This window comes from Dendrobates tinctorius, unplaced genomic scaffold, assembly GCF_039654945.1.
Source record: "Dendrobates tinctorius isolate UK_male_01 unplaced genomic scaffold, ASM3965494v1 ptg000241l, whole genome shotgun sequence".
Taxonomy (NCBI): Eukaryota; Metazoa; Chordata; class Amphibia; order Anura; family Dendrobatidae; genus Dendrobates; species Dendrobates tinctorius.
This window is the reverse complement of record NW_027361908.1, coordinates 2,096,106-2,111,617: the sequence shown is the minus strand read 5'-3', so window position 1 is coordinate 2,111,617 and position 15,512 is coordinate 2,096,106. Positions and strand designations below refer to the sequence as shown.

The 15,512-nt window shown below is 43.9% G+C and overlaps 1 protein-coding gene across 2 annotated transcripts in view; it reads left to right on the top strand.

The window, feature by feature from the left end:
* The first annotated feature begins 2,718 nt into the window (after nucleotides 1–2,718).
* Nucleotides 2,719–15,512, top strand: part of FAM53C (family with sequence similarity 53 member C) — a 28,876-nt gene continuing 16,082 nt past the window's right edge. The window contains exons 1-2 of one of the 2 annotated variants that reach the window (XM_073556901.1): nucleotides 2,719–3,696; nucleotides 10,619–10,676. In XM_073556901.1, coding sequence (XP_073413002.1) covers nucleotides 3,619–3,696; nucleotides 10,619–10,676 — 136 coding nt within the window. In that variant the 5' untranslated portion in view covers nucleotides 2,719–3,618. The remainder of the gene's footprint in view (nucleotides 3,697–10,618; nucleotides 10,677–15,512) is intronic. The other variant, XM_073556902.1, reaches the window with a different exon arrangement.

The window sequence follows — 15,512 nt, the reverse complement described above, 5'->3', positions numbered from 1 at the left end:
AATAATAATTTTATTTCTATAGCGCCAACATATTCCGCAGCACTTTACATTATAGAGGGGAATTCTACAGACAATAGACATTACAGCATAGCATAGCATAGCAATAAACACATATATCAAAACAGATACCAATAGGAATGAGGGCCCTGCTCGACAGCTTACAATCTATAAGGGAAGAGGGGAGACACGAAAGGTGGATGGTAACAATTGCTTTCATTGTTTTTATTGTTGGGACCATCCCTAGTGTAAGAATTGGGTGTTCCTGTTACTGCATGAACCAGTTAACAGTCCAAATATGTAACAGCACAGACACAGAGGACTATTAAATGCAAAAAGCATGTGAGAACATGATGCGAGGAACCTGGATATGGTAAAAAATTTTGAAATGAGCCAAACAGGAATATTTAGGTTAGTGCGCTGAGGCGATAAGCCAGTCCGAACAATTGCGTTTTTAAGGCACGCTTAAAACTGTGAGGATTGGGGATTAATCGTATTATCCTGGGTAGTGCATTCCAAAGAATCGGCGCGGCATGTGAAAAGTCTTGGAGAAGGGAGTGGGAGGTTCTGATTAATGAGGATGTTAACCTCAGATCATTAGCAGAACGGAGGGCACGGGTAGGGTGGTAGGCTGAGACTAGGGAGGAGATGTAGGGTGGTGCCGAGCCATGGAGTGCTTTGTGGGTGAGGGTAATAAGTTTATACTGGATTCTGGAGTGGATGGGTTGCCAGTGTAATGACTGGCACAAGGTAGAGGCATCGGTATAGCGATTGGTGAGGAATATGATCCTGGCTGCAGCATTCAGGACGGATTGGAGAGGGGAGCGTTTTGTAAGAGGGAGACCGATTAGAAGAGAGTTACAATAGTCCAGATGAGAATGAATAAGAGAAACTGTAAGAGTTTTTGCAGAGTCAAAAGTAAGAAAAGGTAGAATTCTAGAAATGTTTTTGAGGTGCAGATAATTAGAGCAAGCCAGTGATCGTATGTGGTGGACAAAGGAAAGCTCAGAGTCAAGTATGACCCCAAGACAGCGGGCATGTTGATGGAGAGTAATGGTGGAAAGGATGCAAAGGATGAAATCGGTAGTGAATATGTTAAATCTGCATGGCTCAATTTCCACCGTGGATTTTCTCAGAGTATACGAGATGTAATAAAATCCCCTCCACTACACTGATGCTATAACACATTGGCCTGGTGGTTAATAAACACCAGGGAACACTTATCGTTGAGTTTGAACCAAAATGTGGGCGCCAACCCCTGCTATATCATTAAGAAGTGTACTACCTTATGTTATGCCTTGATATTAGCATGTTATACCGCACAATTGGTGGTCTTGTAGTTATTTCTATGTAGCTACATAGTGGGCCCCAAGAATGATTTTGTCTGGTGGGCCCAAGGTGCTCCAGTCCGACACTGCATATAGACAAACATGGATTTCTCTGGAGCAAGACATTAGATCGCAGTTATCCAGGTCTCGTGCTATTCAGCATCCTATGACCTACATGCCATATAGACAGCTTGGGGGGGGGTTCATCCTGACAGATTCCATTTATAGGGAATCTGTCGCCCCATTTTAGCCCTATCAGCTGCCGGCAACGCCATCAGGGGCTTATCTACAGCATTCTGTAATGCTGTAGATAAGGCCCCCGATATAACCTGAAAGATAAGAAAAACAAATTATATTATACTACCCAGGGGCGGTCCGGTTTTGGTCCGATGGGTGTTGCGGTCCTGCACCTCCCTTCTTCTAACGGTGACGTCCTCTTCTTTGCTTCCCGGCACGGCTCCTGCGCAGGCGCACTGCTCTGTTGAGTTCAGAGCAGAGTCCTGCAGTGTGCAGGCACCAGGAGAGGTCTGGCGCCTGCACACTGCAGTATTCTGCTCTGCCCGCAACAGAGCAGTGCGCCTGCGCAGGAGCCGTGCCGGGAAGCAAAGAAGAGGACGTCACCGTTAGAAGAAGGGAGGTGCAGGACCGCAACACCCATCGGACCAAAACCGGACCGCCCCTGGGTAGTATAATATAATTTGTTTTTCTTATCTTTCAGGTTATATCGGGGGCCTTATCTACAGCATTACAGAATGCTGTAGATAAGCCCCTGATGGCGTTGCCGGCAGCTGATGGGGCGACAGATTCCCTTTAAGGGGATGCAGGCAGAAATGCAGTGTGAACAGGGCCTTAGCACATGACTGGCCGCTGTGCAGTTCTCAGGGTGCCAGGTGCGGTGTGCGGGCAGGCGGTTACCTCACACCGGCTCAGGCCTGCAGCGCCCACAAGGGACTGACAAGCAGGGACTAATCCAGCAGAAAACTACACTTCCCGGCACGTCCCGCTCTCACACGGAGCCCAGACGGCCGCTGGGGGAGTGTTCCCGGCCTGTGATGTGAGCGGCCAATCCCAGCATGCCGCACAGCCCGCGATACCCGCTACCGATGCCGGTGACACTGCGCTGAGCTGTGGTGACATCACCCGCCCGCTGACCGCGGCAGCAGCCAGAAGTGCCGAGCCGCCTGCCCCGTCTATAGCGTGAGATGGTTTGTTCCGCACTAGGGACCAGGGCAGCCGATCCGTGTGTGGGGGACACCGAGTCGGTTACGGCTTGTCTCTCCTGCCGCAAGATCACCTTTGCGCTTCAGCTACATGGCCGGGGCTGAGGAGCCATTAAGCCGAGCACGCCCGGTACAAGATACCAAGCTTTCAGTTCCCTTTGTGCCTTGCTTTGTCGTTCCTTGACCCGGCCGTTCTCCCTATAAAAGTGGTTCGGTCCAGACGGTATTTAAGGGCGCTGCAGGGCCGCTGGTGGCTCAGAGCTGCTCTGGGTCGTAGGGAGGGTCGTTGCTGGGGCATGTAACGGTAGCGCAGGTGGGGGCGGCGGAGACAAGGTGAAGAGGAGGCGGGCTGATGTGGGAGGCCGCGGCGGTGCGAGCGCTGTAGGATGCGGCCCGGAGAAGGCGCCGAGCAGGCCATCTCCTGAGGAGGGAGATAAACAAGCCTTTAACTCTTCATGCCCCAGCGCTGCAGTCACTGGGGGGCCTTCGGCGCAGCATCCTATTCATGTACGGGCAGAAGATGTCGCTGGGCAGACAGGCCCGCACCGCATCCGTTCGGAGGTGGTGAGAGATGCTCTACCCCATCCCCTGTCACCACAGCAGAGCAGCAGCCGGACCCATTGCAGTAGCACGAGCCTGGGGTTGGTTTAGGGCCCAGCCTGCCCACCTAAGGTCAGATGCCAGGCTGTGCCCTAGTGCATGGTGGTCACTAATGGGCATGTCCTCATTCCATCCAGGATCCCGGTACCAATCGATGAGGTTCTGATTGTGATGCAGATGAGCCCTAGTCCTCAGGCCTCTTTCCCACGACATGTATAGGACTGCCGGTGGCGTGTTATGGCCACTGTCTGCCACGGTCAGCCACTAGTTGAGCCATCATTTCCATCAAGATCTAATGTGCCGCTGCCATGTCTTACGCCGGGTGCAATGACTGTGTGTTTATTTAATGCAGATGGAATGATGGGGTCCTACTGATACCATACTTATTGGGCCCAGTGAAGACTGGCACTGAGGTTGCCATCATGTCCCATGCTTGTTACTGAGAAGACAAGTGCGACGCTGACCTAAGCATCATGATCTCCATGATTACGGAACAATTACAAAAACAAAGTCTGGAGGACCTGAAATGCAAATCGTTCAGTATAAGTCTGGTAAGGTCCTCCACGTGCGGCGGCTTGTGTTTGCTTTCATTGTGCTGATTCTGTGTATTGTGGTGCGCTGGGAGCGCCTTTACAGTATCCAAAAAGGAATGTTCATTGACCTGGTGGTAAAGTGCCAGAAACTTGGCGTTCTTAAGTAAGCAGTGATCTTCTATGTGAAGGTTATTAATCTGTCACGTCTACCCTACTATTTAGTAAGGCCTTTTCCATAAACTTAGGTAAAATAGATGTGGTCTGTCCACCATGTGTCAATAAACAACCAAAAAAAACAAATGTAATCATTGTGGTGGATCCGTGAAGCTGGCTACAACGTGGATGGCGTCCATAAGGGATCCTGTATTGTGCACCATTTAAAATCCGAGTGAGATGACAAGACAAACGCCTCCTTCAGTTGGTTTTTCAAAACTTTCAGAGAAACTTTAGAAATGATTATGGGGACAAATTTATATATACAAATTTTTGTATAATAAAAATTATATACCGTATATTCTTTTCCCCTATGTCCTTTGTTTCTATTTTGGATCCATGTTATCTGGGCGCCACTGTATTGATGGCATATTAGGCTCCCTGTATCTGGGGATCTCACTTTTGGAATCCTGACCATTAGCTGTTTAAAAGGGCCCAAGCACTTACCCAAGCGGCATCATTGGTTTTTCCTGCATGCCACATTTGTTGGTAGCAACTGAGCTGGGTATTGTAGTGTGTAAAATATATAAAGCTCAAAGTGTGTATGTCCGGGATAGGCATTTGCAGCTACAGCCACAAAATTTGGCACAGTCACACGTCTGGACCCCGAGAGCGTCCTAAGCTATGTTGTGAGGCGAAATTTTAACCCCGCGCGTTCCAATTCAAACAATTTTACCCCCATCTACATACTGGGGAAAAAGTGTGCGTGCGTCAAGCCCCGCCCCTCATTGTCATAATGCCCCTATCTACATACTGGGGAAACTGTGTGCTTATCAAGCCCCACCCTCATTATGATGTCATAATGGTTGCCATGGCGACACTGATTCATCATAGGTTGCAAGCCCCGCCCCTCATTATGATGTCATAATGCCCCTATCTTCATAATGGCGAAACAGTGTGTGCGTATAAAGCCCCGCCCCTCGTTATGATGTCATAATGGTTGACATGGCGACGCTGATTCATCATAGGTTGCAAGCCCCGCCGCTCATTATGATGTCATAATGGTTGACTATGGGATGGAGGATGTGTGATGGGCACTGGACTATGGGATGGGATGTGTATATGGGCACTGGACTATGGGATGGAGGATGTGTGATGGGTATATGGGCACGGGACTATGGGATGGAGGATAATTATAATTTGTTATAACCACAGTTAGTTACTATGCCCGGGCAGCGCCGGGCTCTTCAGCTAGTATATGTATATTCCTGGTTTGTCGTTAAAAAAAAAAAAAAAAAAAAATGTGAATGCAAACTACGGAGTCAATTGTTGTATGACACTGGCCTTAGACAGCATTTTGGCTCTTAAATTCAAATGTAACAATATTTTTATGAAAATGTGTGCTGCCCGTGACATGGTGTAGGATAGCATATTTTGTGAAACCTTTAATACTGGGTGAAAATGAGGCCTCCAAATCCCACAAAGTACGTCTCCTTCTCTTGTATTCAGGACTTCATTTTAGGCTGTGTTCACATGTATTCTAGTATCCTTTGTAAACTATGTAAATGCTAATTTACAATAAAGAATATAGCTGCACAGCTGGAGATAGTTCTGATTCAATGGGGCTTCCATCCCTATTAACATACAGTAGTTTATTTATTTTTACAAATATCTGACATTAGTATTAAAACAAACAAAAGGAGGAATGCTCTGCTTATCAATGATTTGCTTCTCTTGTTTCACTTTCCCTAGCCGGATTACCAAGCTTCCCAGATGGTGACATGGCATCAGCTGACCACCTTAAAGGAAATCTGCCACGCTTTTTTTTTTTTTTTTTTTTTTTTTTTTTTTCCAACTACCAGCTGCCGGCACCGCCATCAGGGGCTTATCTACAGAATTCTGTAATGCTGTAAATAAGCCCCTATGTAACCTGAAAGAGAAGAAAACGAGTTATACTCACCTAGGGGTGGTCCGGCGCCTCCCATCTTCTAGTGATAACGTCCTCTTCTTAGCTTCCCGTCACGGCTCCTGCGCAGGCGCACTGCTCTGCCCTGTTGAGGGCAGAGCAGAGTACTGCAGGCGCCGGGAAAGGTCAGAGAGGTCCGACGCCTGCGCACTGCAGGACTCTGCCCTGCCCTCAACAGGGCAGAGCAGTGCGCGGAGCCGCGACTGGAAGCAAAGAAGAGGACGTCACCGTTAGAAGATGGGAGGCGCCGGACTGGACCGCGACACCCATCAGACCAAGACCAGACCCGGACCGCCCCTGGGTGAGTATAATATAACTCGTTTTTCTTATCTTTCAGGTTACATCAGGGGCCTTATCTACAGCATTACAGAATGCTGGAGATAAGCCCCTGATGGCGGTGGCCGCAGCTTATAGTAGAAAAAATAGGTGACAGATTTCCTTATCACTTGCTGTGGTGTTGACGCCAGTGATGAACTGCAGTGGTCATATCTTAATACGCCACATATTTTAATTGGAGCTGATTGAATGTAGACTGGCAGAAGGCCACAGAGGCATCTTCTCAGGGCCACAGAATACTGGTAGAGTATTCCTATTTTACACTATTGTCGGGTATTTGTAGCAAAAAAAAACCCATGGGGGTGGGAAACCTTTATCTGTTGGGAACAGCAAAAGACTTCCTATGGACTGCCAATCTGAAACTGGCTATGGAGTGTTACAAAGTGATCCTGCAGTGTGAGGCTTGAGTTTTACATTGTATTACAAACCAGAGCTTCATTCATAATTCTGCCAGTTGTCATCGAAAACAGCTCACAAGGTGTGTTGTTGTTGTGTTTTTTTTTTTTTTTTTTTGTTTTTTTTTTTGGGAACATGACAGTAGATTCAGGTTGCTTGAACAATGGGCATCATGAATCGGACACTGATGGTCACCGCGCATGTCTTACTTTGAAATGCTTTTGCGTTTCAGAGAAAACATACATTGAAATAATATGATTTGTCCAAGGCACAACCTAGACAGCTTCTCCCCGTCCCACTCCTCTAGACTGATGCGTCACTCCTTGTGTTTGTGTTATACATGCATGCATACGGAGAGGCTCTTCAGTCTAGGGGGTAACCGGCTTTTCAGGGTATGTTACATACATAGCTGCAAAATACTCATGCTGCCAGAATTCGGGCACCACTAATTTCATGTCAAGTCCTCTTTAAAAGGAATCTATCAGCATGTTTGTGTGTAATCTGAGTGATGAAACCAGATCAGTGAAAAACATGCCAGACACAAGTATAAATATGATGGGTAAGCTTTCTCCGCTCTGCTTCCTGCTACATCGAAAAACTCTTATAGTTTAATAGCTGCATCACTTGTGATATATTGTTGGAATCAGGGTCTCTTTCCCTACATTATGCAGCTCTCAGATGAGGTAGCAAACCCTGGTTTTTCCCTTTTAAACCGTTTATAATGTGGTGGGAGTTGTGATCTGACATTGCAATACTGTATTTTGCCTAGTGCAAAAGCTACACTTTCAGGATTGCAAATCATTTGAGCAGTTGTTGTGCCTGTAAGGAATGCTGGGAGATGTCAGCATGAGCTGACTTTCCATGTGCATGAAGCAATATGGCAATTTTAGCTGCAAACTCTACATGTATGAAATGCAGAACTTTCCACAAGCTTCACCCTTTACAATGAATGGGGTCAAAATCTGCAACTGAGATTAAAATGCTGACTATTTTATGTTGTACAGTGAAAAAAAACAAAAAGCCTTGTTTGCAGATGAGATTTGTTAGGATTTCCTCCACATGATGGGTACTGTAATCTGATTTTTAGTCTATATTTTTAGAATTTACCTTAAATTTGCTAGTTGGAAGTAGGTAATGGATCCTTATTTTCAGGAGTAGAAATATTTACTGCTGTTAACGTTAATAGATCAAGATACAATGGTCCAATACTTTAAGGGGTTCTCTTTTTTTTTTTTTTTTGAATTTGTGTTCATGTACTTGTGTTGCGACAAGGATTAAAAGACATGGGGATTTGTTATGTACTCTGGGTAATCAAACTGATGCTCTAAGGGCTTAGGCCTCTTTCACACTTCAGTTTTTTGCATCAGTTATAATCCGCCAAAAAGGCGGACAAGCGGATCCGTTCTCAACTGATGTGAACGGATGGCACAGGATCCGTTTTCAGACGGATCCTGAAAATGAAGAAATTTAAAGGAATCGCTGGCGAGAGAGAGAGAGAGAGAGAGAGAGAGAGAGAGAGAGAGAGAGAGAGAGAGAGAGAGAGAGAGAGAGAGAGAGAGAGAGAGAGAGAGAGAGAGAGAGAGAGATCAGTGTTTGCAGGATCCGCCAGAGAAAAAAACGTTACAAGCTCCGTTTTGAGGATGGTGACGGACAGCAACTTTTGGCGGATCCTCACAAAAAACGGATGCAACGGACAGCAATCCGTCTCAATCCGCCATTAATGCAAGTCAATGGGAAAAAAACGGATCCTCAAAAAAATTTGAGGATCCGTTTTTTTTCAAAACCTGGCGGATTGTGACTGATTGTAAAAAACGGAAGTGTGAAAGAGGCCTTATTCAGATGTCAGTTTTTCTCGTACAAGTGCTATCCATGGGTGTTCATTGATGGCACTCGTACCCTTGATAGGTCTACCTGGGAAGTTCACATGTCCGTTTGTGTGTTGTGGTGTGTTTTTTTTTTTTTTTTTTTTGTTTTGTTTTTTTTTTTTCCTTCTCTTTGGACCAAGTGGTCTGCACAAAAGCATTAGAGACCTGTCTACAGTTGTGCTCAAAAGTTTACATACCCCGGCAGAATTTTTGCTTTCTTGGCCTTTTTTCAGAGAATATGAACGATAACAAAACTTTTTCTCCACTAATGGTTAGTGGTTGGGTGAAGCCATTTATTGTCAAACTACTGTGTTTTCTCTTTCTAAATCCTAATAACCCAAAACATCCAAATGACCCTGATCAAAAGTTCACATACCCTGGTGATTTTCACCTGATAACATGCACAGAAGTTGACACAAATGGGTTTGAATGGCTACTAACATCCTCACCTGTGACCTGTTTGCTTGTAATCAGTGTGTATGTATAAAAGCTGAGTGAGTTTCTGGGATCCAGACAGACTTTTGCATCTTTCATCCAGCCACTGACGTTTCTGGATTGTGAGTCATGGAGAAGGCAAAAGAATTGTCAACAGATCTATGGGAAAAGGTAGTTGAACTGTATAAAATAAGGAAGGGATACAAAAAGATATCCAAGGAATTGATGATGTCAGTCAGCAGCTTTCAAACTGTGATTAACAAATGGAAAATCAGGGGCTCTGTAAAAACAAATCCACTGTCAGGTAGACCAACAAAAATTTTGTCCACAACTGCCAGGAAAATTGTTCAGGATGCAAAGAAAAACCCACAAATAACTTCAGCTGAAATACTGGACTCTATGAAAACTATCCGTGTGGTTGTTTCACGATGCAAAGTAAGGAGGCACTTGAAGACAACTGGGCTGCATGGTCGAGTTGCCAGAAGAAAGCCATTACTGCGCAAGTGCCACAAAGTATCTCGCCTACAATACTCAAAACTGCACAGAGACAAGCCTCAAAACTTCTGGAACAAGGTAATTTGGATTGATGAGACCAAAATTGAACTTTTTGGCTACAACCATAAACATTACATTTGGAGAGAGGTCAACAAGGCCTATGGTGAAAGGAACAGCAGTCTTACTGTAAAGCATGGAGGTGGATCGCTGATGTTTTGGGATGTGTGAGCTACAAAGACACAGGAAACTTGTTCAAAGTTGAAGGAAAGATGAATGCAGCACGTTATCAGGAAATACTGGAGGCAAATTTGCAATCATCAGCCTGGAAGCTGGGCATGGGATGTACTTTGGACTTTGCAACATTACAACAATCCAAAATGCAAGGCCAAGTCAACCTGTCATTGGCTACAGCAGAACAAAGTGAAGGTTCTGGAGTGGCCATCTCAGTCTCCTGACCTCAATATCATTGAGCCGCTCTGGGGAGATCTCAAGCATGCAGTTCATGCTAGACAGCCCAGGAATTTACAGGAACTGGAGGCTTTTTGCCAAGAAGAGTGGGGAGCTTTACCATTTGAGAAAATAAAGAACCTCATCCATGACTACGACCAAAGACTTCAAGCTGTCATTGATGTTAGAGGGGGCAATACACGGTATTACGGAATGGGGTATGTGAACTTTAGATCAGGGTCATTTGGATGTCTTGGGTTGTCATTATGCTTTAAAAAGAGAAAACACATTAGTTTCACAATAAATGGCTTCACCCAACCACTAACCATGAGTGGAGAAAAGTTTCGTTCATATTCTCTGAAAAAAGGTCAAGAAAACAAAAATTCTGCTGGGGTATGTAAACGTTTGAGCACAACTGTATATCGATAAAGGTTTCTCAAATTGCCTAATGCAAGTCTATGGATCCCTGGGAAAAAAAAAAACTGATAGCACTCAGATGCCATCTGTGTGTTGCTGGTTTTACATGGACTGTTTGATTGGGAAAGCTTAAGAACCCTCCATCCAGGTTTTTTTTTTTTTTTTCTTTAATAGATGTGAAAGAGCCCTTAGGATCTAGGAATATGTCAAACTTGCATGCCTAGATGGGGAAAGCCTGTTAAAACTGTGGATAGTAGTACATGTCTGATAATGATGTGCCAGCCATGACCAGATCTATGCTTTAAAACTGGACGTGATCTAGGAAGGGGCCTGAAAACTATCCTAGAATCCCTTTTGATATATTGTGGAGACACGTTTGGATTGTGAAAACTTTTGCAACAGCTCTCACTTCTGTTTGTGTCTCTCGTAGCCACTGCCAGATCATCCAGACCCTGAGGGGTGCAGCAGTCCGTACCATTTTGTGACAGGTAACTGAATGTTTGTGAAGGTGCATTCGCCACGTTCCATGAATGATTGCACTATCACAGATGTTTGCATGTGCTCCTCTGAAAAATGGCTGATCTAATTACTGGGCCTCTAAATTGACAGATTACTTTTGACACTATGTAAAATATCCCTGAAGGTGCAGGCTGCACTCCCCTCACACTGTGTAATATTGGAGATGGAGGGCAAATCCCATTGTCCAGGCACTGAATATGCTTCAAACGCCTTTTATTTAACTTTCAGCTTTCTTTACCCGTGGTTCTCAGAACACTTAGATGGCATGCACTCGTGCAGCGATTTTTCGGATAATTGACCTTTCATTAGGTAATGTAACGATATCAAGAATCCAAGGTTAGGGGTTAGGTTTCCCAACGGCAGATCATCCGATTGGGGTTACCGTTCTGTCCGCGGACACAACGCCAAACTTTGGATTCTCGGTGCAGCCGTTTTCTTCTTCCTGTGACTGTCCAATGTCTGATAAAGGGTCCATTTCCTAAAATGTCCCAGTAGTCAAGTGTATGACATCTAAATGTGGAGCGAACCTGAGGTATGAAAAATCATTCCAAAAACAGGGTTTGAAGCACATTTTATGTCAAGTATGACTTCTATTATTTTAGAATTCTATTTACTAATGTCAAAAATCCTATACCTTGCCATTCCAGGTTATATCAGTCTGCATGTATGTATCGTGTCGCACAGCACACCCTTCAGTGTCCCTGTTGGTTTTACTGCAGTGTATGTATGGGCATATAATCATATACGATGCGTATTTATACTATGTGACGGAAGGTAATTCCTGTCTGATGTGGCCGCTTCTGAAGCTTCTCATATATTGCTCTCATTAATTCCTATTAAGTTATCAGTGATGCTTTAAAGGGACTCTGCCACCTAATCTAAGGGCAGTATTGATAAAATAAGGGTGTGTTCACACGGTGCGGATTCTGCTGCGGATTTGTCTAAATCCGCAGGTAAAATGACCTGCGGATTAGCCAGCGGTTTCCCCCCGCGGTTTGACACCTGTCATGGAGCAGGTGCCAAACCACTGTGGAATCCGCACAAAGAAGTGACATGCTGCGGATTTAAAACCGCGGAAAATTCTGCACCGTGCGCTCTGCGGATTTCATTTTACATCGCTTTTAATGGTACTGTACACCACAGCAGGATCTGCAGCATGTGCACATACCCTTACTCTTTCCTCTGCTGCAGATCTAGCAGTTCTCTGAATACTGAGCTCTGTATAACCCCGCCCACACCACTGACTGGCAGCTGTCTGTATACACTGTGCAGAGGCAGAAAGCTGCAAAACGGTGGTGGGAGTGGGGTTATACAGCGTCCATTAATATGGAGGACTACATGGCAGCAGGTTTACTAGTCCTCTAGTTGTAATATCTTGCTGATAACATAGGGATTTTTAGCAAAACTGCAACAGGCAGCTAAGTGCTGGAATCTGGATCTCTGCCTCTACATTATTCTGCTCTCAGACTAGGTGCCGAAACCTGGCACCAGATTTTGCTCTTTAAATATATTTCTTGAAAAAAATGATTAAGAATATAATACTACTTAATCTCTCCATCATTATTTCCTTTTTTGTTGTCTCTGTTCTGTCTGAATGGTGATGGCCTCTGTAAAGTAGTAGCCAACATGTTTAAGCCAGTTTGTGCTGTGGTGATTTTTTTTTTTTTTGTGACATATTGTACTTCATGTTGGTGGTAAAATTTCTTCGCTATAACTTGCGTTTATTTCTGAAAAAAAAACAAAAAACGGAAATTTGGCAAAAATGTAGAAAATGTTGCAATTTTCAAACTTTTAAATTTTTGTGCCCTTAAATCAGAGATATGTCACACAAAATAGTTAATTAAATAACATTTCCCATATCAGCACAATTTTAGAAACTTTTTTTTTGTTAGGACGTTATTAGCGATTTCTAATTTTTCCAACAAAATTTACTAAACTTTTTTTTTTTTTTTTTTTTTTTGGGACCACATCACATTTGAAGTCACTTTAAGGGGTCTTTATGATAGAAAATACCCAAAAGTGACACCATTCTAAAAACTGCACCCCTCAAGATGCTCAAAAACCACATTCAAGAAGTTTATTAACCCTTCAGGTGCTTCACGAGAACTAAAGCAATGTGGAAGGAAAAAAAAATGGAACATTTTTGCTTTTTTTCACAAAAATTAGTTTGGAACCAATTTTTTTATTTTCACAAGGGTATCAGGAGAAAATGGACCACAAAACTTCTCCTTAATGCACCAATACCCTGTATGTGGGGGAAAGCCACTGTTTGGGCACATGGCCAAGGCTCAGAAGGGAGGGAGCACCGTTTGACTTTTTGAACTCAAAATTAGCTGGAATCAGCGGTGGAGCCATGTTGTGTTTGGAGACATCCTGATGTGCCTGGAATCCCGCAATTCTAACCCCAACCCACCCCTAACCGTAATTCTGACCACAACCCTAACTTTAGCCCAACTCTAACCCTAATGGAAATACAATTTTTTTTTTTTTTTTTATAATATTATTATTATTATTATTATTTATTATTATTATTTATTATTATTTTATTTTCTAAAGCTTTTAAAAATATTAAAAATTTAAACGTTCAAATCACCCCCCTTTCGCCCTATGCAAAATAAAACAATAAAAATAAAATCAAACATACACATTTGGTATCGCCGTGTTCGGAATCGCCTGATCTATCAATAAAAAAAAAAAAAAAAAAAGTTAACCTGATCGCTAAACGGCGTTGCAAGAAAAAAATTAAAAATACCAGAATTACATTTTTTTAGTCGCCTCAACATGGGGTTAAAATGCAATGATGGGCGATCAAAAGATCATATCTGAGCCAAAATGGTATCGTTTAAAAAAAAAAAAAAAAGTGAGCTTGACACGCAAAAAATAAGCCCTCAACTAACCCCAGATCATGATCATGACGCTTCAGGTATCGTAAAATGGTGCAAATTTTTATTTTATTTTTTTTTGTATGCTGTTGAGAGGAAAAAATGCTGTTTACAATACCTCTATCTTCATATCTTCATCTGGTTTTCTGGTGTTGAGCAATTCTTTTTGCTAAATTGCTGCAGAACTATGTAATTTTGCAAAAAAACAAGCTACACAACCCCTCCCCAAAGTGTTGAAAGTTAGCTTAGAGCATGAATTGCATATTTGTAGTAGGGTATAATTAGTATTGCATATATCTACTATGCAAGAGGCTTCCTGTTCATACTAAAGACAGGGAAAAGGATGGGCCGATAAAGATAGGTTGTTGAGATAGTGTTTTGGTTTTTTTTTTTTTGAAGGGGGTTGTCAAGGACTTGGCTATTGATGACCCATCTCAAGAATATGTCATCAATGTCAGATCGTTGGAGTCTGGCACCTCCGACTAATCAGCAGTTTGAAACTCCTGCGAAGGCTGAATATACACATTAAAACCTACAGAAAACGACAATGATGAAAGGCTAGAAATAAATTTAATGGGCACCAAGGCATGCATACAACAACCAAACCAAATAGAATCTATGATTCTATTCTCCTTCAATGGACGTCTTCAAACTGAGACTGGACAAACTTCTGTCTGACATGGCTTAGTGACTCCTGCATTGAGCAGAGAGTTGGACACACTGACCCTGGAGGTCCCATCCAACTCTTAACACTCAATACCATTTAACCTCTATTCTATAATAAACACAACAGGTAACCTATATACACGCACAACTCCTATTTGATGTGATGTCATGTGTCGTGCCACAATAATGATGTTGCACCAATAAAAGGAAAGTTGCGGATGGCAGGAGATGGAAGTGGACCCTCAGGACTACTATTCAGCAACCAGTCTTTACTGACCTGTCCACTGGACTGGATACTGAAAAACCGTTTGCACCAACTCTGTCATTAGTACATTATACTAACTCAACATATGGTTTACACCTCAGAAATGGTATGGGAACCAAATCCAACCAATATGGGATAAGACCTATGTATCTGGTAGCATATGTCAAATGCAACCAACAGTGTACTGCAAGTATAGAAAAAGCATCGTGCTTGGTAACTAAGAACAGTGCTTACGGACAATCTGAGGCTGGGTAGGTAAGAGGTCCAAGGTCAAAAGCCAAGAGGGTATGACAAAAACAGAGGGGTGAGGCAAGGGTTTAGTCAGGAAACAGTCTGAGGTCAGAAATCCAAGATGTTAGCAGATCACAACAAAAGGGCTAAGCAAACTGATGGTCAAGACAAATCCAAGGTCGAGCAGCAACGATCAGAATACCAAACCGCCCAGAGCCCACATACACCTTTTGAGCAAAGCTACAATTGGCAGTGACCTAACATTGCTAGCCAGTTAGATGGCCTTGGAATTTTCTGGAACGGAAAAACATTCATAGCATCCCTAGGACACAGCGAATGGTGGGATCGTGACAGCCAGAAGATTACTGACCTAGGTTAATGGTGTCTTTAGGAAGTACTCCTGCCGCCCACACTTAAGGCCCTGTCACGCTAAGCCCCCCCCCCCCCCCCCCGGCCGGTTATCGCTGATCATGCTCGAGCGGCTTGGACCGTATTTCAATCGCTGGTCTCCCGCTGCCCAGCGCGCATCGCTGCGTGTGGCAGCGAGAGATCAGCAACGCTGGTTGCTAATGTAAACGTCGGGTATCCAGGAGCCGCGCAACTCCTGGATACCCGCTGTTTTCCAAGGTAAATGTCGGGTATCCAGGAGTCGCGCGGCTCCTAGATACCCGATGTTTACCTTGGAAACCAGCGTGTACGCCGGTTTCCAAGGTAAACAGCGGGTATCCAGGAGTCGCGCGGCTCCTGGATACCCGACGTTT